Source organism: Mobula hypostoma, chromosome 7 (assembly GCF_963921235.1).
Source record: "Mobula hypostoma chromosome 7, sMobHyp1.1, whole genome shotgun sequence".
NCBI classification, from domain to species: Eukaryota; Metazoa; Chordata; class Chondrichthyes; order Myliobatiformes; family Myliobatidae; genus Mobula; species Mobula hypostoma.
Window position 1 is genome coordinate 24590056 of NC_086103.1, and position 25652 is coordinate 24615707.

A 25652-nucleotide genomic window follows, 5' to 3' on the forward strand; every position below is an offset into this window, starting at 1 on the left:
CTGTGCTTATTATTGAAGGGAGTGGCCACAGCGGTTCTCTAGATTGGCTGCCTATTCCTTTTCCCTCTCCTGACAGTCACCCAGGTACCCGCCTCCTGTAACTTTGGGGTGATTACATCCCTGTACTTCCAATTATCACCTCCTCATTTCCCCGTAGAGCTGAAGGTCATCCAGCTGCAGCTTCAGATCATCAACTCGGTGAAAGACACTCTTTGGTCGGCCCGAAACTTGACGATCTACCAGCACATGGAGATGTCCGTGGGAGAATGCTGCCGACTGGCACATTCTCGGCTGCAGGAGTACGTGCTGAGGGATGCACTGAAACTCGGTGCAGCCACCGCAAGGGCCCGGTGGGGAAGGACCACAGTATAGGTTTCTCCACCCGTGGGAGTGGGAGGGGTCGGTGGGCGGGGAGTATACCCCTCAACAATGATATGGTAAGCTGAACTACTGGAGTACCAGGTGGGTGGCTATAAATACGGATATGTACTGAGTATAATGGAAACGTATGTAAAGGATGAAAAGTTATTGAATGGTTTATTGTATATATTTATTTTTGAATAAAGTATATTTTGAAATAAAAAAAAACAGTCTCTAAGGAGCTGCAACTCGGAGCTCTTTGTGCAGATGTAGTTATCAGGGAGACTGGAAGTCTCCCAAAGTATGATAACATCCGGGGCATAATCTAGCTTCTGAAATGATTCTCTTCTTCTTCTTCGGCTGTTCTGAAATGATTATTCTTTCGCTGAACTGCTAACCAAACCAACCGCCTGGAGAAGTAGTCAAAGCATAGAATTGAATTGTGGAGGTTCTGTGAAATTGTTGCACAATACAAGACTTTGCTGCTTAGAAAATGCATTTCACCCTCTTATGGAGGGATCAAAATGTATATCAACCAAAAGTATATCAATCTGACAGTCAGAGCCAGTGAAAATCAGTGCCAAGTTGGCCTGCTCCCCAGGATTACCATAAGACCATAGGGAAACTATTGGACCATAAAATAATCATTCGCCATGGCAACCACAGAATAAAAGTCTGTTATGAAAGTGATAAGAATTATTTATTTATTTGCTTGTTTGTGTGTTTATCTATTTATTGAAATGTAGCGTAGAATAGGCCCTTTCTGGCCTTCGAGCCACACCGCCCAGCAATGACCCAACTTAATCCTAGCTTAATCATGGGACAATTTACTATGACCAATTAACCTACCGACTAGTAGTTCTTTGGACTGTGGGAGGAAACCGGAGCATCTGAAGGAAACCCAAACTTTTTGCAAGCAGCAGTGGGAAGTGAACATGGGTTGCTGGTACTGTAGGGTTCTGTGCTAACCACTACACTACCGTGCCGCCAACAATACAGAAGAGTCCCCCACAAAATCATGAGCCTTGATTGAGTCTCTTGTTGCAAATGGCATCATACTACTATGAGGTGTAGGGTGATAAATGGGGCAGAGGCTACTCTGGTGAGATTTGTTTAAAATGCTGTTGAGTGATGGCACAACCAGTGACATCAATTTACATTATCCTAAACACTGAAAAACGAGACTATGTGCAAAGAATGCATGTCGCAATCTGACCACTTTATTCAGAATCACATTTCTAATCTCATCTTAACATTACATTTATCATTCAAGGTAGTACATTGCACCCTAAACTTCCACTTGAACAAACAGTAGAGAAAACTTGTACTGCATAACAAAAAACATCCTTACGCATGCAATTGATTTTAGGAAAATGTCAAACATGCACAGGGGATTTGAGCATATATGTGCTTGAATATAGTTCCTGGTTGGTGTGATTTAACCCAGAACTGATTGACTTAACCCGGGTAAAAGCATTTCTCTGGGCAATTCCCAGGCTTGCATTTTACATTTTCATCTTTTACCAATGAGGCAAACATGGATGTTAAAACAGCAGATGAGAGAAACAGCCTTCTCCACTTGGACATTATATTCAGGTCATAAATTGTAACAGTTAGTAATCAAATCCAAACACAGCTCTCAACAACAGAGACAAAATGGACTGCAGATGCTGGAATCTGGAGCAGCCAACAATCAGCTGGAAAAACTTAACCAGTCAAGCAGCATTTGTCCAAGAACAGGAAAGGTCAACGTTTTGGGTTGAAACCTTGCATCGGGACCACCAGGGTAGGGGTTTCAGCCCAAAACACTGACGGTCCCTTTCCGTCCACAGATGCTGCTTGATCTTTTGAGCTCTTCCAGCAAATCGTTTGTTACTGCAGCTCCCAGCAACATGTGAAAAGACTTAAAGATAGAATACATTTAATGCACAAACAAATAGACAGATGGGTACAAGGACACATAGATAGTTCTAATAAAGAGGGTTTGAAATGCTTCTTCCCCCCCCACCATTAGATTTCTGAACAGTCCGCTAACCCATGGGCAGTTACCTCGCTATTCCTCTTTTGTGCTTCTTTATTTTTTTATTGTAACTTGCAGTAATGTTTGATGTCTGCACTGTACTGTTGCCTCAAAAACAACAAATTACAGATAATATGTCAGGGATAATAAATCTGACTGTAATTCTCTTGAATATTTCCAGAATTTTCTGTTTTTATTGTCCACCCCCAACTCCATCACAGCTCTCCCAAAAAATTCCGTACATTTTCTAACAAAAGTTTTGTGTGGGATTACTTGTTGCTTCATTAACAGTTTGAGAACTTCACTGTGTTGGGTTTATTAAGGCTTTCATTGTGCACAGGTCAGACATGGCTGCACTCCATTCTCGTCACACCCTGGGCATCGTATAGCTCTGAACGACTCCTTGAATCGATTGGCAAACATTGAGAGTTTGCTTCCGTGGCACAAAGAGCAGGGAACACATCCTGCTCCCTCACAGTGTAGGCACACGGGCTCTGAATCATTCTCCTGGAACAGATTTCAATCACAGTTAGACACTGCATGTGAATTGCATTTTATTACTTACTGTTATTTATGCTTCTGTGGTCTGGTATGGAGCCTCTAAACGTCAAAAGTTCTAAGTACATTTATTATCAATGTATATATATATATACTATACAGCCTTGAGATTCATGTCCTTACAGGCAGTACAAAACAAAGAACCCATTAAAAAAAGACTGTCAAACACCCAATGTACAGAGAGAGAGAAAAAAACAAATTGTGCAAGCAATAAAAGCAAGCAATTAGCATTCAGAACTGACGTTTACAATGAGAGGCCATCCACAAACCCTTAGTTCAGCACAGAGCCAATTAAACAACGCAGAGCCAGACATCCCACCCTGCAAAAACTCATTTCAGGGAGGTAGCACCATCAATTTGCGGAAGACTCCTGGAACTTCCGGGAGAGGTGGGATGTCTGCAATAGAGTAGCTCCTTAGCAGCTAGCCAGCTAGTTTAAATAACGTTAGCTACGCTAATGAACGAATGACACCTGTTAAACTCACCTCAACATGTCTTTTACATTTTTACCCATCATGGGCAATAGAAAAGTCACTGTTGCAAACAGTGCAGCGAGCAACACTGTCATTATTTTGACCCCTATTAGGCAGGGGTACACTTTAGTGTACTCTGGGATGACGTACGTTTCATATTTTCTTTTTTTGGAACACTCTGCCATGGTGCGTGTGCGCTCTCTCTCTCTCACTCTCTCTCTCTCTCTCTCTCTCTCTCGTGGTCGCTCTCGTTCTCGCGCTCGCGCTCTCTCGCTCTCTGTCTTGCGCACGGTCTCTTGCACTCGTGGTCTCTCTCGTGCTCACTCTCTCTCTGTCATGGTCGCTCTCGCTCTCGTGCTCTCTCTCATGCGCTCTCTCTCTCTCTGTCTCGTGGTCTCTCTCGCGCTCGCTTGCTTTCTCTCTCAAAAAAAATTGATTTCCGAGACATTTTATATAATTTGCGGGCATCAGGGAGCCACTATTAATATGCGGGAGACTCCCGGAACTTCCGGGAGAGGTGGGATGTCTGCAGAGCAGTGAGCTGAACAGGCCTGTCCCTCGCCCCAGGCCCTGACACCCTGACCTTTACAATCAGGCCCAGTGCCAAACTGGTGCTCCAGAGCATAAGTTTGCAAGTAGCTGCAGATGGTCGTAGAATCCGCCACCTCCATCACAGGCACCACCCTCCCATGTGCTGAGAAGGTGACATCCATCAGTAAAAACTCACACCATCCACGACATGCCCCTTCCTATTTCTACCATTGGAGAGGATGCACAGGAGACTGAAGACCCATACTCAGTGATTTAGGAACGGCTCTTCTCTTCCACCATCAGATTCCTGAAAGGTCCATGAACATATGAACATGTCATCATTATTCCTTTATTTTACACCATTTATTTATTTTTGTAGTTTATGTTGTTGCGCTTACCTATTGGAGCAAAGCAACAAATTTTAACAGGATATGTCAGTGATAATAAACCTGATTCTGTGCCAGCTGCTGTATGACAGCCAAATGTTTGCATGTTTGGAGAATTTAAACGCCAGCCCAAATAGACTGCAAAGGCAGCACGTAGGGCCAGGGTCGAGAGTCGGACTGATTTCTCTTGCTCTCCTGCAATGTTCATGCTTCTCTCCATGACACTGAGGCAGCAAAGCTGCCCCAGCTGCTGTGCTTCATGTCTGTGAGCTTCACGATGATTTGCCCGCCTAATATGATGAACTGAGACTAAGACCTTGGGCCTACCCTGGTCTACTCCAGGGATTCGGACCTAAGCACTCAGTTTGGTTCAAAGTGCTGTGCTTGCTTCTATTCTTTGCATGATTCGTGTTTGTTTCTCTTTCACTGCACATTGGGTGTTGATCTTTTTTTAAAATTAGATTCTTTCCGGTTTATTGTTTTGTGGCTGCCTGTAAGTAGACAAATCTCGAGGTTGCAAACACAAGGAAATCTGCAGATGCTGGAAATTCAAGCAACACAGATAAAAGTTGCTGGTGAACGCAGCAGGCCAGGCAGCATCTCTAGGAAGAGGTACAGTGGACATTTCGGGCCGAGACCCTTCGTCAGGACTAACTGAAAGAAGAGATAGTAAGAGATTTGAAAGTGGGAGGGGGAGGGGGAGATCCGAAATGATAGGAGAAGACAGGAGGGGGAGGGATGGAGCCAAGAGCTGGACAGGTGATAGGCAAAAGGGATATGAGGCTGGAGAAGGGAGAGGATCATGGGACGGGAGGCCTAGGGAGAAAGAAAGGGGAGGGGAGCCCAGAGGATGGGCAAGGAGTTATAGTGAGGAGGACAGAGGGAGAAAAAAGAGAGGGAGGAAAAAATAAATAAATAAATAAATAAATAAATAAATAAAGGATGGGGTATGAAAGGGAGGTGGGGCATTAATGGAAGTTAGAGAAGTCAATGTTCATGCCATCAGGTTGGAGACCTACCCATACGGAATATAAGGTGTTCCTCCAACCTGAGTGTGACTTCATCTTGACAGTAGAGGAGGCTGTGGATAGACATATCAGAATGGGAATGGGACATGGAATTAAAATGTGTGGTCGCTGGGAGATCCTGCTTTCTCTGGGGTATCCCTTTTGCCAATGAACTTTCCGGCTCTTAGCTCCATCCCTCCCCTCCTCCTATCATTTCGGATCTCCCCCGCCCCCTCCCACTTTCAAATCTCTTTCTATCTCTTCTTTCAGTTAGTCATGGCGAAGGGTCTCGGCCCGAAACATCGACTGTACCTCTTCCTATAAATCTCAAGGTTGAATAATTTATACAATGATTGATAATAAATGTACTTTGAAACTTTAAATCTTTGAAGCATCTAAAGATATATTCCAATGCTTATATCATTTTGTGTTGCAAATAACCATTCAGTGTTGTTGGACGAAACCTTGGAGAAAATTCTTCTTCCCCATCATTTCACCTTCCTTATAGGAAACCATTTACTTTTCAGTCACTGATTCACTCATTTTCCTTTGGCTAGGAGTTTAGTTTCTGCAATCATTTTGCTTAAAAACTCATTCTCCCCCAACATAACAGACCTGCTACAAACACCACTGCAATGACATATTAGCTCTGTTTCTCCTTGAGTATTTCCAGTATTTTCAGTTTTTCTTTAATGAAAGAACTCCAAGAGTGAGGGGACGAGGTTTTGCAGGAATTTGTAATTTCCCTGCAATTATTATCTTCATAATTTGGTATTCCAGGTTTACGTCATTTTTCCAGTTTTGCTGCAGAATGTTAGAAGCAAGACCCAAATTAAATAACTCGAACTATCAATGAAGGCAGTTGATTGACTGATGATCCACACAATTACTCATGGTCTTCACCACACTAGAACAACCGTAAGGTATATTATCTATTCACAACACTTCTTTCTGGCTTCAGATCACATAATAGTTGGTAACATTAAGAGCCCTTGAAAAATTCTTCCTCTGAACTCAGACTATTACTGTTAAATATTCCAACACAAAGATAACAGAGCATAGTGTTAATTAATAGTTTTGGCTTTTCTGAGGTTTATAAAGAACACATTAATGGTAGACAGTGAAAGTCAAACATTAAAAGCTGTGGTGATTAAGACAGATTTGAAATACAGGGTTCAAATCCACTTGAGCGAAAATAAAAAGCTTTTGAGAAGATTCAAATGAGGTTATTAAAGTAACGAAGCATCTTGATGGACTAAACATAGAAAATCTATTTCACATGGTAGGTGAGAAAGACTCAAGAGGCCATCAGTTCAAATTATAATTAAAAGGATGAATAGGTAGGTAAATTTAATCCTGCTCAGTTCAATTTTGAAGGGAAAGTTATCTGGATATTTGAAGTTGATGAAGATACACGTCTGAGGGGGGATGAGCTCAGATTAGTAATCATTTGGATTATTTTATCAAAGTGCTGGCAAAGAAATAGTGACAATTAGGACTCCTTCCACACTGTAAATCTTTGTGGCTGTATTGAAGTACTTCATCAATTTTAATTTTTGTCACTGAGCATGTAGTATTTTCATGCACTTTAGAATTGCCCTTTCCAGGAGTTCTGATTGATTCCATTTTGAAATCTTCCTCTAAGGCATCAGCTTGGCTTAATTGGAGCCAGTTTAAGACCTAATTGATGACGTGAACAGATCCAAGATGCTAAACAAGGCTCAGAATACCCATTAAATTGATTCAGAATGAAATCAAGGAATCTGTTGTGAGTTGCAAAGATATTTGTCAGCATCCTAATCAATATTTCTTTCACATCAACAGCACACAAGCCAGGCAATTTGACCATTCATCTAAGTTATTGTTTCCAGATCTTATTATGCAATAAGATTATTTTTCCACCTAAAAAAGAAGAGTAAAAGCATTCAGAAATAAAAAAATAAAGTAGGCCACACAACCCTCAGAAATGTTCCACTATTGAGTAAGATTGTGTGAGCATGTGGCCAAGTGGTTAAGGCATTGGACTAGCTACCTGAAGGTCATGAGTTCGAGCCCCAGGTTGTGTCCTTGAGCAAGGCACCTAATCACACAAAACTCTGCGATGACACTGGTGCCAAGCTGTATGGGTCCTAATGCCCTTCGCTTGGACAACATTGGTGTCGTGGAGAGGGGAGACTTGCAGCATGGGCAACTGCTGGTCTTCCATATAACCTTGCCCAGGCCTGCGCCCTGGAGAGTGAAGACTTTCCAGGCACAGATCCATGGTCTCGCAGGACTAATGGATGCCTTTAAATTTAATTTAATTTTGAGTAAGATTTAACCGTGTCCTTCACTGACATTCTGGTCAACTAAAGGTAACCTTTCACTCCCTTGCTCATCATGAATCTATTAGCTCTGCCTGAGTAGTCAAAGAATCTGCTTCTTTGATGAAGAGAGTTGCAAAGGTTCAAAGACCTCGAAGAGAAAATATTTCATATCACCTCTGTATTAAATATACAAGCAATACCTTCCTTTTAAACAGTGACTCCCAGATCTAGATTCTCCCACAAGATGGTAACTTGATATATAATATTGGTTTATTACTTTCACAAGTGCCAAGATACACTGAAAATCTTTGTATTGCATGCCTTCCTTCCATCACATGTTGAAGGAGAACGAAGGAGAAGCAATGACAGAATGCAGAAACCTGTTTCATTTGTGAAGTATGTACAGGGTAGGTGGTCAATAATGTGCAAAGCCATAACAAGATACTGTAAATTGAGCCAACAAGAGTCCATCTTATTGAACAAGAGGTCCATTCAATAGCCTCATAACTATGGGATTGAAGCTGCCCTTGAGCCTGGAGTTGTGCTTTCATGCTATTGTATCATCTCCCCAATGGGAGGAGGGAGAAAAAAGAAAGTTAGGGTTAGGTGGGGTCTTTGATTATGTTAGCTACTTTACAAGACAGTAAGAAATATAGACAAAGGAAACATTATTTTCATATCCATCCTGCAAAGATCTCTCGGGGTCTATATGTTTCAGCCAAATCCTTTCTCATTCTTCTCATCTCCATCCTATCTAATCCAGCCTTGAATTGTTTATAATGTATAAAAATCCTTCCTTAAAAAAAGAAAACAGCATACACAGAACTCCAGATGAAGTTTCACCGGTACCTTATTTAACTGAAACATGGGTCTAAGATCCACTCACATGGAAGAAAAATGCAGAATGATGTGGGAGTGAAGGGTGAGATTAGTGATTCCCAGTGAGGGTAGGTACGTGTCTTAAGGGGGTTTTAGCAGGCATAGAAGTCATCGGGGGGCATTCAAGATTCTTGGGGTGGGGCAGTAAGCAGCACCCTAACTTGAGGAATGAGACCTGACTGATTGTGTCAACTTGCTGCCGTTGTCAACATCCGATAGGCCTTCCCAGTTTGTGTTAATATTTTAATTTGGCCCCATTAATGATGGATAAATACATATGCCGCGATCTCTATGAGTCTGAAGGCAGTGAAACCTCGAATTCTAATCCTGCTAAGAAGCAGAAACTACAGAGAGTGCGTCTATACAATGTTACATATCTGGTGTACGGTTTAATTCTGTTCCCATCGGATCAGCGATACCCCATGTGACTCATTTGTAATACTGTACTGTCTGTTAAAGCCATGAAACCATCAAGATTGCAGGAACACTTCCATAAAAGACACTCTAAAAAGGCTACTTATGGTACTATTCAGTTCCAGAAGATGAAAGAAGCATTTGAAAAGCATTTCACACTTAAGTCATTTGTCAAGAAAGCTAAAAATAACCTTGATAGTGGTGTCATTGCTTCTTATAACATTTCCAAACTGATAGCAAAGTGTGGAAAATGTCATACAATTGGTGAAAGGTAAATAATGCCTGCTGTGTCAGAAGTGCTCACCAGTGTTCTCAAAATGGATACTAGTATTTTAAAGTCAATTCCTCTGAGCAATAACTGTGTAGCTCACTGAATTGACAAAATTAGTGAAGACATTTGGTATCAACTATGCACAGAACTACAAAAATCAGAATTTTGGATGCAACTGGATAAGTCAACTATGCGAGACAACGAGGCATTGCTAATGGCAAATGTACAGTTTATCAAAAATAGAAAAATTTATGAAGAGATTCTCTTTTGTAAAGAAACACATTGATATTGAAGCTGCTGTACAGTGCACACGTACTGTAAGCTAGGTTTAAAGACAAATAAAAATTTAAAGCAGAATCATTTTTTTTCATGTTAGCATATAGTAGATATTGATATCAAAGCTGCTGTACAGTGCACACGTATGGTAGATATGTTTTTACACTATAGGGGTGCCAGAAAGTATATTGTGCCTAAAAGAGGCATTGGCAAGTATGAAGGTGCTTTAGGGGAGGAAGGGCGTTTGACTAGAAAAGGTTGGAAAACACTGGGTTAGATTAATCTTGGAGCGGGTTAAAAGGTTGGCACAATGTCATGGGCTGAAGGACTGTACTCTGGTGTACCGGCTACGTTTAGTGTTCTATGTTCTATGTTCAATGTTCTAGATTCTATGTTCTATGTTCTATGTATTCACTTCTGCCATTACATTCAGTGTCAGTCTGTTAACCTAATTAGCCAGTTCATTTGAGCTACCTCTGCTTTCATTCCCTTATTTAAGTTTAAAATACTAGTACTGTATTGGACTCATTCTTCTCTCCCTCAAAATGATTCTAAATTTTAACTGAGTATCTTCATAATAAGGTCGGTAATTATTTTTCCCCTCATTGCACAATGTGAGGTCTAGCACGTTCTGCTATCTGGTTAATTCCAAAAGCATGTTGCTCTAGTGAACTATTCTGAAAACACTATGAAATTTTCAACAAGGATACTTTCGTCCATCTTTTTCCATCACTCTACATGTAGATTAAAATCCCATGTGATCACCAAAGAAACCATGATAAAATACTACCCATATGAATTTTTTTTAACCTAACTTCAAATTATTTCCTTGTCTTACCATATTAAATGCTAACAGGAACTTATACTGTCTGCCACTATTCAATCTGGCTGTATCAGTTACTAAATGAAAGAAAGCAGAAAGCCTATTTTAGATGGAAACTGTTTTTTCTCCAGAGTAGTTAAGTCCAAAACTATGGGGCACAGATCTGGGGTGAGAGGGAAAGGTTGAAAAGTGACCAAAGGAGCAAAATTTTCTTGCACTGGGTGGCAAGTATGTGGAAGAGTTGTCAGAGAAAGTGTTTGAGACAAGTAGAATAGTATCATTTAAGAAGCATTTGGATAGGTACATGGATTTTAGTAAGACGTTTAACGAGGCTCTCTACGGCAGGTTCATTCAGAATGGCAGAAGGTTTGGAACTCAGGGAAACCTGGCTGTGTGGATTCAGAGTTGGCTTGCCCACAGAGGGCAGAGGGTGGTAATAGATAGAGCGTATTCTGCCTTGAGATCTGTAATGAGGGGTGTTCTGCAGGGATCTGTTTTGGGACCACTGCTCTTTGTGATTTTTATAAATGACTTAGACGAGGAAGTGAAAGGGTGGATGATGAAGTGGAAGGGTGCGGATGGCACGGGGTTGGTGGAGTTCTGGATGGTGCAGGGTTGTGTCAGGATGCAGAGCTGGACTGAGAAGTTGCAGAAGGAATTCAATGTGTTAAGTGTGAAGTAATACACTTTGGAAGATCAAGCGTGACGACAGAGTACAAAGTTTATGGCAGGATTCTCAGCATTGTGGAGGAACGGGGAATCTTGGGGTCTAGGTCCATAGAGCCCTCAATGTTGCCACACATATTGATAGGATGGTTAATAAGGCGCATGATTGTTGGCCTTCGTTAGTTGGGGGAACCAAGTTCGTGAGCTGCGAGGTAATGTTGCAGCTCCATAAAATTCTGTTTAGACCACACTTGGAGTATGGGGTTCAGTTCTGGTCACCTTATTAGTATGCGGAGGGTGTCTGGAACAAGCTGCTAGTGGAAATGTAAATGTGGGTACAATTACAAGGCTTCAAAGACATGTAGACAAGTACATGGATAAGAAAAGTTTAGAAGGATATGGGGCAAACATGGGCAAATAGGAATAGCTCAAGTAGGCAACTTGGTCAGCATTGACAAGTTGGGCCAATGGGCCTGTTACCAAATTGTGTAACTCTATGATTCTATTATTCCGTAATAGTCCAACAGAAGCAAAATATGATATTGTAAGTTAGGATTTTTTACTTCTATTTATTATTAAGAAATGTATTAACAAATAAATTAACATTTATTATAATCTAATGTATTTTGCTTCCAGTAACAAAATACATTAGGTTATACTGCAGTGCTTTCAAATCCTGACTTTAACTGTTTAGTATTATGAATAAAATTACTTTCCATTCTACATTTGCTTCTTTCTTACAGATAGCATCAATGCTGAAGAAGAGAATGACAGGAGCCCAGCTGGGATTCAACTAAGCTGACAACTGACATAAACATTCGGATAAATATTGAGGATTTTATCATACAAGTTATTAATCTTTCATGAGAAACTTGTATCCATCTCCTGGTAGAAAACATATTTGAGGTCTTCTATAAACCTGCTTCAAATTGAAATATCCAATCCACAGGATATTAAGTTATAGAAATATTACTCGAACATACTAAGTGAAGAGCTGTGTGAAGAATCAATTAGTGTCTATCAAAGAATATCTTGCATGAGTAAGGTATCTATTTTAAATGTAGATAACAGCTAAACACAGGACCAGTGTCAATGTTGCTCCAATTTGTGTATTTAAATAAATCTAAGAAAATCCATTCTATTTTCTTAATATACTATGAATAATTTACATTGGATTTTTTTAAATGTTTTCTAAAAATGTATGATGTACCTCAGTAGTCATTATATGCTTTTTACTTTTTTCTTCATCTTCTCCCTTTCCATCCAGGTCTGTTGCATTGTCGGGTGTCAGCTGAGTTTGGAGAGGTTTACAGATGATCTCTTTCTCAGTCGGTGGTTTCTTAATGATCCTGAGATTGTTGGTGTAGATGATGATTTTTCCAAAATTCAATATGTTTGATGGCTAGAAATGCAGAAAAATGCCATGTAACCCCAACATATATAGTATTAGTCAATAGTTAATAAAGGTGACAATGTAATTAGAAGTGCTCATTTGATGTGCTTTCAGCTGTAATAAACTCATAGGGTCTAGGGTCTCAATTCATCAATGTTGCTTACTGCTGCACTATTTTCTTTAAATGACTTTTCGAAATGCATCATCTTGCACTTTCCCTTCGGATTTTCTCCAGTAATTTCCCCACCACCCGTGTAAGGCTCATTGGCCTGTAGTTATGTGGCTTATTACTGCTGCCCTTTATAAATAATGGAACAACATTAAATATCTCCCAGCATCATTGATCTCATTCAGCCTTAAAGGTGTGTCAACCCTTAATGGCACATCAAGCATCTCATCCTTCTTAGTACCGACCTGCTTCAGATAATTCATGTGACCCTCCCTGAGCTCACTTTCTTCCATGTCAATCTCCTTGATGAATAAAGATAAGTACTTCTTTCCCAAATCTCTTGGCTCCACAAATAGACAACCACTTTGGTTCCTCGGGGGCCCATTCTTTTCCTTGCTACCTCTTGTTTCTAATATATTATCAAATATCAAAATCTTACTTATGGAAGTCATGGCATATGTTAGTACTCTAATTGATCAAGATGGTAGCGTGATGAGTAACTCAGTGGGAAATTTGTCACTGGAGTGGAAACAGGCTAACCTGAAATTGGTATACCTAAGGACCCACTGTTTTAATTTAGGAAGGTGTGGAATGTGACATACATTTAAGGATTATTTGCAGAATTGCACAGTAAGAAACAGAAGCAGAAGAGCAGATACATGGGCACCTCTGATTATCTAAAGTGAGGACTATTGCCTTGTTAAGAAAGCGATTCAGTCATATTGCAATGATTGACTTACACTGGAGCAAGTTGCTGTCAGGTCGGTGAATAGACTCTGGCCACTTTTCACACTGAACCTCCCTCCATCTTTGAAAACATTTATTCTGCATGCCCTCAGGCACGTTGTGGAAGGGAACGCTGGGTGCCAGCTCTCCTGTAATTCAGCTCGTCCTCTCCTGAAGCTTTCACTTAGTTGTGACTTCAGCGTTCTCTTGGGAGCCTCATCCTCAAGTTCCTCGGACTCTGACCCATCTTCGTAAACCTGCTTCAGCACACGGCCACTGTAGGCAGAAGAGATGCGAAACCTCACTTTCCTCGGATTGGATTCAAGTCTCTTTCTTAATTTATTACGGAGTTCCTCCATTCACAACTTCAACCGATTCAGCTATTAAATCTCCAGAAACAAAAAAAGCACCTCAGTGCTTGATTCATGTACAGGAAGTGCCATGCGGAAGCATATTGTGCTCTCCTGCTAGCCTCTCATATATAATTCAGAGATGGGATCATATATACTAGGCTGATGCCGACTAATTATACAATTACATGTGTGTGTAAGTATCTACAACACTGCAGGGCAATCTATTCTCAGACAGCAATTAAAATGAGAGCCACCGTTACATCCATTTTGTTAATTATACATCTAAGTAATAGACCTTCAACTCAAACGCACTGCATCAATGTGTTAGTGCACATATCTAACGCTTTTAAATGAACAGAACTATTCCTGTAGAGGCTTGGGATGTTCAACTGCTCCAGTAACCTTTGCTACCTGGGCTACTTAAAGTTTATCGAGTCATAGAGAAGTACTGCTCAGAAGTAGGCCCTTCAGCCCATCTAGTCCATGCCAAAACCGTTTAAACTGCCTACTTCCATTGATTGCACTGGGACCATATCCCTCTATACCCAGAAGTTTCCCCTCATGTTCCCCTTAAACTTTCACCCTTAACCCATGACCTACGACTATAGTTCCACCCAACCTCAGTGGAAAAAGCTTACTTGCATTAACCCTATCTATATCCCTCATAATTTTGTATACCTCTATCAGATCTCCTCTCAACCTTCTACATTCTAAGGAATAAATTCCTAACCTATTCAATCTCCCCTTATAACTCAGGTCCTCCAGATCGGGCAACAACCTTGTAAATTCTCTCTGTACTCTTCCAACCTGATTTACATCTTTCCTGTAGGCAGGTGACCAAAACTGCACAGAACACACCAAATCAGACCTCACCAACATCTTATACAACTTCAACTTAATATCCTGTCTTCTGTACTCGTACTTTGATTTATGAAGGCCAATGTGCCAAAAGATTTTCTTATGACCCTATCTACCTGTGACATCTCTTTCAATGAATTATGGACCTGTATTCCCAGATCCCTTCATTCTACCCCACTCTTCAGTGCCCTACCCTTCACTGCTTAAGATCTACCCTGGTTGGTGCAAAGTTCAACCTTACCAAAGTGCAACTTCTGCACTTGTCTTCATTAATTCTCATCTGCCATTTTCATCAATCTCAGGAGTTAAATAAACAGAGATTACAGCAAATTCTATGAACAGAAATGGGGAATGTTTCCTGAAAAATTCAGTAAAGGGAGGATAGATGCATAGAAGTTATGCAATTTCTCAAATTATTTACAGCAGGATTGTTACCGAGGTTAATAATCAGGGGATTTGTTTCCAATCTGCCCTGTTGTGTATTGCCACCATGCATTAATTAGTTGGTTTGCCTGTGTGTTCCATTGTAGACAGTCTACCACATTGGATGCCATCAGCCCTGTTCACCAAATGATAATGTGGCAACAATCCATTTGAATTGTTTTCATCACCTTAACATCAAGAGAAAATGACAGACGTAAAATAGGTTGTCAACTTCCTGTCACCACTGATTAATTAGAGGGTCAAAGATTAAAGTGGTTTTATAACTTTGTAAAGAAATGATACTTAGCATGTTTATCACATTTAATTACACCAAACAGATATAACATATGTTGATTCTAATATGATGTTAGTCAACAATAACCAGGGGGACCTCTCAGCATTAGCTGTGGATAGAAACTGTCTTTTTTCTTGTTTTTTTTTCCCGACTTTATCTTCTTTAGCTAGTTGAGATGTTAACCCAATGCACTGCACATTTATAGACTTTTGCCAAAGTTTTTGGTGACATGCCAAATCTATGCAAACTTCCAAGAAAGTAAAGGCACTGTTGTAGTAGCTTCTTTGTGATGATACTTACATGCTGGTCCCAGGCTGACCAGCACATAAATGCCATCTCAGATTTGATGAGTTTTCCTGGGCTTCAGCACTAATTTGGGCAGGATTTTGAAACCCTTGTTATTCCTTGAATAAAAGGTTCTTTCTCAACTCTCCCCTGGAAGCACTACCTAAATCAAAGTTCTCCAGTTTCTCCAGTTGTTTTACAGCTGTGGCAATATGGCGCCAGTGACCAATGCAAATAATGGTGACGTCCTGCAGACAGTTCATGAAACTATTTCTTCTCCTTCTTCTTTTAATTATGCTTCCACTACTAAGCTGTGTGCAATTGGAGCCTGTAGTTTATATTTTGATCATGTATTTTTGGGCTGACTGGGTGATTTGGCATTTTTGCTGCCTCCGAGGGCATTCAGGATGGTTGAGAACAGAGTAGATGGCGTAATGGTGGAGTGCAAACCCATGATTAGCTCCGTATTTGCTAATCTCACCAATTAAACCGTTGAGCAAGATTGAAATCAACAAAGACAGGAGCAGAAGACGAGCAGATGTTCCACGCCATCTGCCTGTGTTTGTCCTGTCTCCCTCTCCCTCTCGCTTTCCACTGCCAGAGAAAGGTGCAGGAGTCTTAGGTCTTGGGGCATCGGTGTGTTTTGTGGACTGGACTAATTTTTGGAGGGCTCTGCAGTTCATGTTATATGAGTTTTGGGTTTCTGGTTACACCTCTTTTATTGCTATTTTGTGCAGTTTAGATTGGGCCACATTGTTGTGGACTGGCTCGGTGGCCTGCAGACAGTGCTAGACTGAACTGAACTGAACTGCACTGAACAGTCCTAGACTGTTTCAAGGACTCTGCGGTTTGATGTTTACTATTCTGTGTCTTATTCACTTGACTTTTGCCATTTGCATGATTTGCTCTTTTTTTCGTGCATTGGGTCTTTGATGTTTTCTTTGAAATGGTTCCATGGCCTTCTTTGTTTCTTAGCAGCCTGCAGGAAGACATGTTTCAGGGTTGTATACTGCATACATACTTCAATAATAAATGCACTTTGAACTTTGAACTCTCTGTTGGGGAAAGCTAAAGTAGTACAACGTATTTAGCAAAGTAATCAACAAAAGGGAAATGTGTTCAGGTCACAAGATTAGTGTAAGCTAATGCTCCACACTGATCGTTAATGTATTCTAATTCCCAAAACTATGTTCTCTTCCAATATGAAGACAATTATTTTTCAATATTATTGAATAAAGGGGCTGCTTCTTTTACTAGTGTTATTAACCAAATATAATAATGGAATAGTAACCCCTCAAAAGCAGCTACAATGACAATAAAATGCCTATAGCGGGTAGTAATTTTAAAGTAGTTCGTCGTAACATTATTAAACAAAGGTTGATCATAAGCCAAAAAGTATCTAGCTTAAAAGAAAAAAAAGGGAGTTAGAGAGGTTTATTAATGTAAACAGGTAAGAGCTTTGAGTCAAATACCACAGCACCATCAGAGTGGACCTGCGGACAGGGCTCAGTCCATTATGGCCACAGCCCTCCCCACATTGACAACATATCCAAGAGGTATCATGCCTCCTTCGTGCTACTACTGTCAGGAAGGAGATACAGAAGCTCCATATCACCACGTTCAGAAACAATCATCTTCCCTCGATCCGGTTCCTACGCCGACCTGCGCAGCAGGATCATACATCAGAAACGGAACACCTCTTACACTGCCATGAGCATGTCTTTGACTGTGGTACGGCCTTTTTTCCCTCTCTCTTCGCTGTCTTGTACACTTCATATTCTGCGTGTTGTCTGAACCTTCATGTCTGTAACACTGCTGCAAGTTTTTCATTGTACTAAACCTAGCCGTACTTGGGCACATGACAATAAATTCCATTGGATTAGTGAACAGGGAATTGAAAACTGGGCGATGTTCCATAATTTCTGGTAGGTGGCAGTGTTGCAGCTACCCTGGAGAGCTCAACTGGTGCAGTACTGTACTGGAGTTCTGGAGCTAGCGTGTTCAGCACCTCAGCTGGGAGATGGCCTGGGCCTATTACTTTTGCTTTATTCTATGTAGTGAGCTGTTTCCTGAAATCACGGAGAGTGAAGCAAATTAGCTAAGGGCTTACTTCCCTGTTGCTGGAAGCCTCAGGGAGTGGCCAGGCTGAAACACTAACTTCTGGCAGTTGTTCGGGTCGTGCCTTTTATACTAAGTTACTACACTTCACCGTTACCGAAGATAATGATGTTCTCGTAACCTCCGCCTTCCAATGGTTGTTTAATTTAATTGCACAACACAGTCCAGAACTGTATTTATAACATTGCGTAATTTCAAACACAAGATATTCTGCAGATGCTGGAAAGCTTGAGTAACACATACACAAAATGCTTGAGGAACTCAGCAGGTCGGGCAGCATCTACGGAAGGAAATGAGCGGTCGATGTTTCACCCTTTCCTTTCATCAGGACTGGAAAGGAAGGGGGAAGAAGATAGAATAAGAAGGTGGGAGTACAAATTGGCGGATGATAGGTCAAGATAGATGGGTGGGTGGGAAAGGGGGAATGAAGTGAGAAGCTGGGGGAGTGATAGGTGGGAGAGGTAAAGGGCTGAAGAAAAGAGGAATGTGATAGGAGAGGAGAGTGGACCATGGAGGAAAGGGAGGAGGAGGGGTACCTGCAGAATTTTGATTTGCTCCACTGATTGTGGGATGGCTCAGTTCTTCTGCTGAACATCTGGTGCTGCCTTTGCATGGATCTGGCGCCTCAGATCAAGGGCTGCTGCTGGAGTACTCATCCACCCTCCTCGTTGATCTGGGCTTGGTCCTTGACTTGCCTGTGTCAGAACTAGTTCACTTTCATTCTGTAGCTGAATTTGCAAATTTATTAATAAAGTCCCTTGCCTGTAATGCCCAGTGTTGATAATCTTGACCTTAACAACAGATCATTGATCTGAAAGGTTAACTGTTTATCTCACTGCAAATATGGTCGGAACTGTTAAATATTTCTGTAGTGTTCTTTCTCTTTAAATTTCTGCTATTTGTTCTAATTAATTTTAAGACTATTTCTAGGACAGCATTTTCCAACCATGTGCAAGTATTGAGGCTTTCAGTAAAATCTCCACCGTTGTGCCCCTGGCATTAATCAGCCCTGAAGCTGCCTTCTGTCCTTGTAGTTGAATGATCTGTGATAGGCAGACAGCTGTTTGCACCTGCCCTTCTCAGTCTGCAGTGATTCCCTTAAACAAGCCTTTTAGCTTTGCACTTGCCACAGTTCACCTCCTTCGAGCATCTGAATGACAGTTATTTAAGAAAATATATGCTGGCATGAGAGACGGCCCAGAGGAGGTTCACGAGAATGATCCCAGGACTGAAAGGGTTAACGTATGAGGTCCTGATGAAAGTTCTTAGCCCAAAAATGCCGACTGTTTATTCTCTTCCATAGATGCTGCATGGCCTGCTGAATTCTTCCTGCATTTTGTGTGTGTTACTTTCATTTCCAGCATCTGCAGATTTCCTCTTGTTTGTGAGGAGCATTTGATGGCTGTGGGCCTATACTCACTGGTGTTTAGAAGAAAGAAGCAGGATCTCATTGAAACCTAAGGGATACTGGAAGGTCTGGATAGAGTGGGCGTGGGGAGGCTGTTTCGTATAACGGGGGAGTCCAGGACCAGACGGCAGCCTCAACATAGAAAGACGTCCCTATAAAACAGATGAAAAGGAATTTCTTTAGCCAGGAGTGGTGGTGAATCTGTGAAATTCATTGCCACGTTCGGCTGTGGAGGGCAAGCTATTGGGTATATTTAAAGTGGTGGTTGATAGGTTCCTGATTAGTAAGGGCGTCATAGGTTAGAGGGAGAATGGAATTGAGAGGGATAATAAATCAGCCACGACAGACAGGCGGAGCAGACATGATGGGCCGAAAGGCCCTTCTCTGCTCCTGTGTTTTATATTCAGCCTTGGCGCTCTCTGGGATTAAATTGCATGTCTGTACACAAATCTTTGCAGACATGAAGAAGGAAGCATTGCAAATGATTCCAGCAGAGGGAACTCTTAGCCCGGTTCACGATGCGTCTTGTTTCATTCAGTATCAATGGCATTATCAGTTCTCCCAAATGGGTGTGGTATTAGCTGAACAGTGCTGGAAATTCTTCTGTTACAAATATTTTTGCTTCTCTTGTTCCCAGAGACTAGACTCTCGAACCTTTGCATCTCATGCACTTCAGCCGTATGTGGCAGCCTACAGAGATTCCCCAATAGCAGTGAAGTGGTTAATGTTTGCCTTGTAATTCGATCAGTGGTGCAGTTTCTGTTCTGGATCTGGGTGGCGTGATCTCACGGCTGGATGTCTAATTAGGCTGGGGTTTCTTGGCAAGAAACCTAACCCCACACCACCCCCCTCCCCAACCTTTACTACTAAGAGAACGGTGAATCTTGTCGCTTGTTTTCGACATTAATATGATCTACGACCACTGACAAGGAAACTGCAGGTTTAAATTGTTTCAACACAGTGATAGCATATGAATTGGAGCAGAAATCGAGATGCAGAACCCGTCGGAGGGATCAGCTTCGCAGTGATTTGTGAAGATTATGCACAGGTGTCTGGATATTTCTGGGAGCTTGGGCTGACCCGACTTTGGAGCAAGGATTTGTTGATGCGATTTCCACTCAATCTATTCCCTGGAATGAAGAGAGATCTCACATTACTTCTTTCAGGCTTCAAGTCTTCCATACACTGCGAGTGACAGGTCGGTAGGGCTACAGCTAGGTGACACTTAAGCTGTGGTCTGTGATGAATAATCCAGTACAGTATATTGCAGGCAGGATTGTATCGGTAACAAGGAAATTCAAGCATTCTTAAATAATTCGTTGATTCAGTCTTTTGCAACTAAATAATTGTTACAGCGAGTGTATTTTCATTCAGCATAGAATGAAAATTGCAAAGATTGAAGCTCTAATGTAAACAGAAAAACGTTTAGAAATTAATGCTGAAGAGAATTTTGCCACTTCAATATTTTATACTGTATAAATATGGAAAGGGTTCTCTCAATGGCTTGTTGCATAATGGGGTAGGGTCTCCAAGCAGCGATTTAACTCCCATGTTAAGCACACTGTCAGATAATGTGGGGACATGAAATCCAGCTACTTCCAATAAGGAGGAGAAAAACTAAAAAGTTGGATTTAATTTCAGGGGTTTCTCTGAGACAGGTTCATAGCACATGGATGAAGTGCAGGTTGGGTCAGATCTGAGGGAGAGTTGTCTTTTTAAATTGAGGTATAATGGGAAAAATGAATTTACAAATACTCTCAGTGAACAGCACATGGAAAAATTCAAAATGTGATGAAGGGTCGGCAACGTTGATTGTTTATTCTCTCCCTTAGATGCTGTCTGGCCTGCTGAGTTCGTCCAATGTTTTGTGTGTGTTACTTTGATTTCCAGCATCTTCAGATTTTCTCTTGTTTGAAATTCAGAATATCTCCCTTTAGAACAGAGAAGAGGAGGAAGTTCTTTAGCCAGAGGGTGGTGAACCTGTGAAATTCATTGCTGCAGTTGTCTCTGGAGGTCAAGTTATTAGGTATCTATACAGCAGAGATCGATAGGTTCTTGATTAGTAATGGGATCTTCGTTTACATGGAGAAGGCAAGGAATGGGGAAGAGAGGGATAATAATGATGATGGAGCATGCTCAATGGATGGAATGGTCTAATTCTCCTTTATCATGTGATCTTATCAATAACTGTGATGATGGCACATAAAATGCATTTCTTTGCTGTTCATAATGAAATGTTTGATACTCTTCAAAGGAAGTACTGTTGCCTTTCTCTCCTAACAAAACTCAGTGGCAGACACCCATGCCCCAAGTATAATGTGGCTTAGATGCAGAATTATGCTGTCATTTGTTCTGATTTGCCAGCAAGGATCTGATGGTTTCAGAATAACACACACAAAATGCTCTAGGAACTCAGCAAGTCAGGTGACATCTATGGAAAGGAATAAGGAGTTGACATTTTGGGCCAAGACCCTTCCTTTCCAGTGATTCCTGATTCTTTTCCCTTCCTTTCCTGCCCTGATTGAGGGTCTTGGCCTGAAAAATCTACTCTTCATTCCTTTCCATAGAAGTTACCTGACTTGCTGAGATCCCCCTATATTTTGTGTCTGTTACTTTGGATTTCCAGCATCTGCAGAATATCTTGTATTTCTGATTGCAAAAGACGACTTTACTGACGTGGGGATATTATACTTGTTGCATGCTTCAGTTGTCACAACCTCTTATACAGTTGGGCACACCAAAGTTAACGAAACCGTATCTGTGCATGCGGCCCTGGGAGCCGTATTGCCCTTCATCATTAATGTGGAACAGTTGGTTGTGCTGTTTCCAGTTTCAAAGGAGACCAAAGTATTCAGCTTACCTAGTTGTAATATATCACTATGACTAGAATGCTGTGTCATCAGAAATATTCTGAGAAATAAACTGCATGACATATTTGCAAACAAATTCCCATGATGTGCAGTGGATGCACTGGCTCCTCATGTTGAAATAAAACTATTACAACCCTAATCCGCCATGAAATGGGCAGTGCAGGGGTATAGCTAATTGAGTGTCTGCCTTGTAGCAGCAAAGACATTGGTTTAGTCCTGAGTTCCAATGCTGTCTAAGTTTCTACCTTTAAGCCTGTTGGGTTTTCTCCAGGTGCCCTGGTTTCCTCTGTTATCCCAAAAATTTGGGGGTTGCGAGAGGAATTGGCCCCTTCAGGATGAGTTGATGCGAATGTAGATAATGGGATTATGTATGATTAGTATAATTGAGTGAATGTTGGATAGCATGGATACAATAAGCCAAATGGCCTGTTCCTGTGCTACTTCACTCTGTGATCTTATGTCATAGCTTTCAGTGCACTAAAACATATAGAATAATTATGATCATATACAGCACTGTGCAAAAGTCTTAGGTACATACGGCTAGGATGCCTGAGACTTTAGCACAATACTGTAATAATTTTACGTGTTGCACTGTACTGCTGCCGCAAAAAAAAATTCCGTGACATATGTGAGTGATGACAACCCTGATTCTGATACTGTGGACTGTGGTTGGGAAGGGGGCAGGAAGAGGGGAAAGGGGAAGGACGAGGGGAGGGTGCAGGAAGCGCCAGAGAGACATTCTGTAATGACAAAAAAGCTAATTGATTGAAATCAATTGACATTGCCTGGTGTATCAGGGCTGGGTGTGTCTACACCTGTGCCAAACCCCATCCCCACCCCACCCCTCTTTCTCTGCCATCTGTCCCACACCCCTCCCTCACCTTTGCTCCTGCCAGATTTCTGAACCTGCTCTGTACTCTACATTGACAAATACAGTACTGTGCAAAATCTTAGATGCCCTAGCTATGTATATGTGCCCAAGTCTTTTGCACAGTATTCTTCTAAGTTTTCTGTAATCTGTGATTTTTTCCCCCCCATATTTCTCATTGGTTTTGTCTGTTTTCTGTCAGAGGTATTTTAGTAAGAATTTATGCTGGGCTCAGGGCAGCATATGGTGGAGCTATAACAGTATTAAGGTTTTACCATTCAGAGTATGCAACCAGTATAATGTGCTCATGTTAATAAAGTAGTTTAGAGCCATTCAAAAAGCAAATGCATTGCAAACAAATAGTAAGAATTTTATTTGCAGTTGATGGGTTAAAATACATTAAGAGACCAGAAGACTCTAAGACATAGGAGCAGAATAAATGATTCAGCTCATTGAGTCTGCTGCACCATTTCACCATGGTTAATTTATTATCCCTCTCAACCCCGTTCTCCTGTCTTCCCCTTGTAACCTTTGACACCCTTAATAACCAAGAACCTATTAAATTCCACTTTAAATATAACCATTGACTTGGCCTCCACAGCCGTCTGTGGCAATGAATTCCACAGATCCTCCTCATCTCTGTTCTAAAGGTACGTCTTTCTATTCTGACACAGTGCCCTCTGGAGCTGGACTCCCCCACTATAGAAAACATGTTCCCCACATCCATTCTATCTGGGCCTTTCAATAGGTTTCAATAAGATCCCCTTCATTCTTCTGAATTCCAGCAAGTACAGGCCTACAGCCATCAAACACTCCTAATATATGAACCCTGTCATTTCTGGGATCGTTCTTATGAACCTCCTCTTAAATACGTGAAAATGAACTGCGTAAACCAGAACCTTTTATCTTCATTTCCCAATATGAATACTACAGTACAGCAACAGGCCTTTCAGCCAGTCTAGTCCATACTGAAACATTAATCTGCCTAGTCCCATTGACCTACACCTGAACCATACCCTTCCATTCCCCTCCCATCCACGTACCTATCTAAATTTCTCCTAATTGCTGAAATTGGCCCTGCGTTCACCACTTGTGCTGGCAGCTCATTTCACACTCTCACCACCTTAAACATTTCACCTTTCCCCCTTAACCTATGACCTTCAGTTCAAGCCTCACCCAACCTCAGTGGAAAACACCTACTTCTACTTACCCTATCTATACCTCTCATAATTTTGTATGCCTCTATCAAATCTCCCCATAATCTTTTTACATTCTAGGGAATAGATTTCTAACCTATTCACCCTTTCCCTATAACTTAGGTCAGCGGTCCCCAACCACCGGGCCGCAAAGCATGTGCTACCAGGCCGTGAGGAAATGATATGAGTCAGCTGCACCTTTCCTCATTCCCTGTCGCTTGAACATAGGGTTGCCAACTGTCCCGTATTTGCCGGGACATCCCGTATATTGGGCTAAATTGGTTTGTCCCATACGGGACCACCCTTGTCCCGTGTTTCCCCTGCTAATGTAGAGTGTTCCTATGAAACCTTTCGTGCTGAAATGGCGTGAAGCGAAGAAGCAATTACCATTCATTTATATGGGAAAATCTTTTGAGTGTTCCCAGACCCAAAAAAATAACCTATCAAATCATACCAAGTAACACATAAAACCTAAAATAACACTAACATATAGTAAAAGCAGGAATGATATGATAAATACACAGCCTATATAAAGTAGAAATAATGTATGTAGAGTATAGTTGGGAAGATGAAAGCAAAACTGATTTGTGGGGGGGGGAAATCAGCACGTATACGCATGGTCATGGTAGTCTTTCCTGGGGTAAAGTGTCCCGGGATTTGACTGCTACTTTTGTCCCTTATTTGGGAGTGAGAAAGTTGGCAACCCTAACTGTAAAAGACATGTTGAGGTGAGCTTAACCCTACTTGAACACCCCTCCCCCCCCCCCGGTCGGCTGGTCCCCTAGAATATTGTCAATATTAAACCGGTCCGCGGTGCGAAAAGGGTTGGGGACCCCTGACTTAGGTCCTCAAGTCCTGGCAGCATTCTTTTAAATTTTCTCTGCACTCTTTCAATCTTACTTGCATCTTTCCTGTAGGTTTATGACCAAAACTGCACACAATACTCCAACTTAGACCTCACCAATCTCTTATACAACTTCAACATAACTTCTCAACTCCTGTACTCATTACATTGATTTGTGAAGGCTAAAGCTTTCTTTATGATCCTATCTACCTCTGATGCCACTTTCAACAAAATTATGGATCTGTATTCCCAGATCCCTCAGTGCTCTACCGCTCACTGTGTAAGACCTACCCTGGTTGGTCCTCCCAAAGTGCAACATTTTACACTTGTCTGCATTAAATGCCATCTGCCATTTTTCAGTCTATTTCACCAGATGGTCCAGATCCCCCTGCAAGCTTTGATAGACTTCCTCACTGTCCACTACACCCCCAGTCTTGGTGTCATCCACAAATTTGCTGATGCAGTTTACCACATTATCGTCCAGGTCATTGATATAGATGACAAACAACAACAAACCCAGCATCAATCCTGGCAGTACACCACTAGTCACAGGCCTCCAGTCAGGGAGGCAACCATCTACAGCCACACTATAGCTTCTTCTGCAAAGCTGACGTCTAATCCAGTTTACTCCCTCATCTTGAATGCCAAACAATTAAACCTTCTTCACCAACTTCCCACGTGGGACCTTGCTAAAGACCATGTAAACAATATCCACTGCCTTGCTTTCATCAACTTTCCTGGTAACTTCATTGAAAATCTCTATAAGATTGGTTAAGCTCGATTTACCACGCACAAAGCTATTTTGACTATCCATCGACAGTCCCTGTCAATTCAAATTCTTGCATGCCCAGTCCCTCAGAATACCTCCCAATAACT

At 41.5% G+C, this 25652-nt stretch overlaps 2 protein-coding genes across 5 annotated transcripts in view; one reads left to right on the forward strand and one right to left on the reverse strand.

Moving 5' to 3' along the window:
* Positions 1 to 2707: 2707 nt before the first annotated feature.
* LOC134349889 (glutaredoxin domain-containing cysteine-rich protein 2) lies at positions 2708 to 13617 on the reverse strand. The gene is made up of 3 exons (XM_063054854.1): positions 13273 to 13617; positions 12181 to 12372; positions 2708 to 2887 (listed from the first exon to the last, which is right to left on the reverse strand). Exons 1-3 carry the CDS (start codon positions 13615 to 13617, stop codon positions 2708 to 2710), a joined length of 717 nt encoding a protein of 238 aa, XP_062910924.1.
* Positions 13618 to 19887: 6270 nt separating this feature from the next.
* Positions 19888 to 25652, forward strand: part of LOC134349193 (E3 ubiquitin-protein ligase SH3RF2-like) — a 97501-nt gene continuing 91736 nt past the window's right edge. For all 4 annotated transcript variants that reach the window (XR_010018608.1, XM_063053157.1, XM_063053158.1 and 1 more), the window contains exon 1: positions 19888 to 20196. The gene's annotated coding sequence lies outside the window, so the exon portion shown is untranslated. The remainder of the gene's footprint in view (positions 20197 to 25652) is intronic.

Bases quoted from the DNA above. Each gene is read 5' to 3' on its own strand.
- LOC134349889 (XM_063054854.1), bottom strand. From the start codon at position 13,617: ATGGAGGAACTCCGTAATAAATTAAGAAAGAGACTTGAATCCAATCCG. The intron at 12,373-13,272 runs GTAAGTCAATCA...CTGCATTTCTAG, and splicing joins TGACAGCAACTTGCTCCAGT to CCATCAAACATATTGAATTT. The intron at 2,888-12,180 runs GTACATCATACA...AATCTGTTCCAG, and splicing joins AGCATATAATGACTACTGAG to GAGAATGATTCAGAGCCCGT.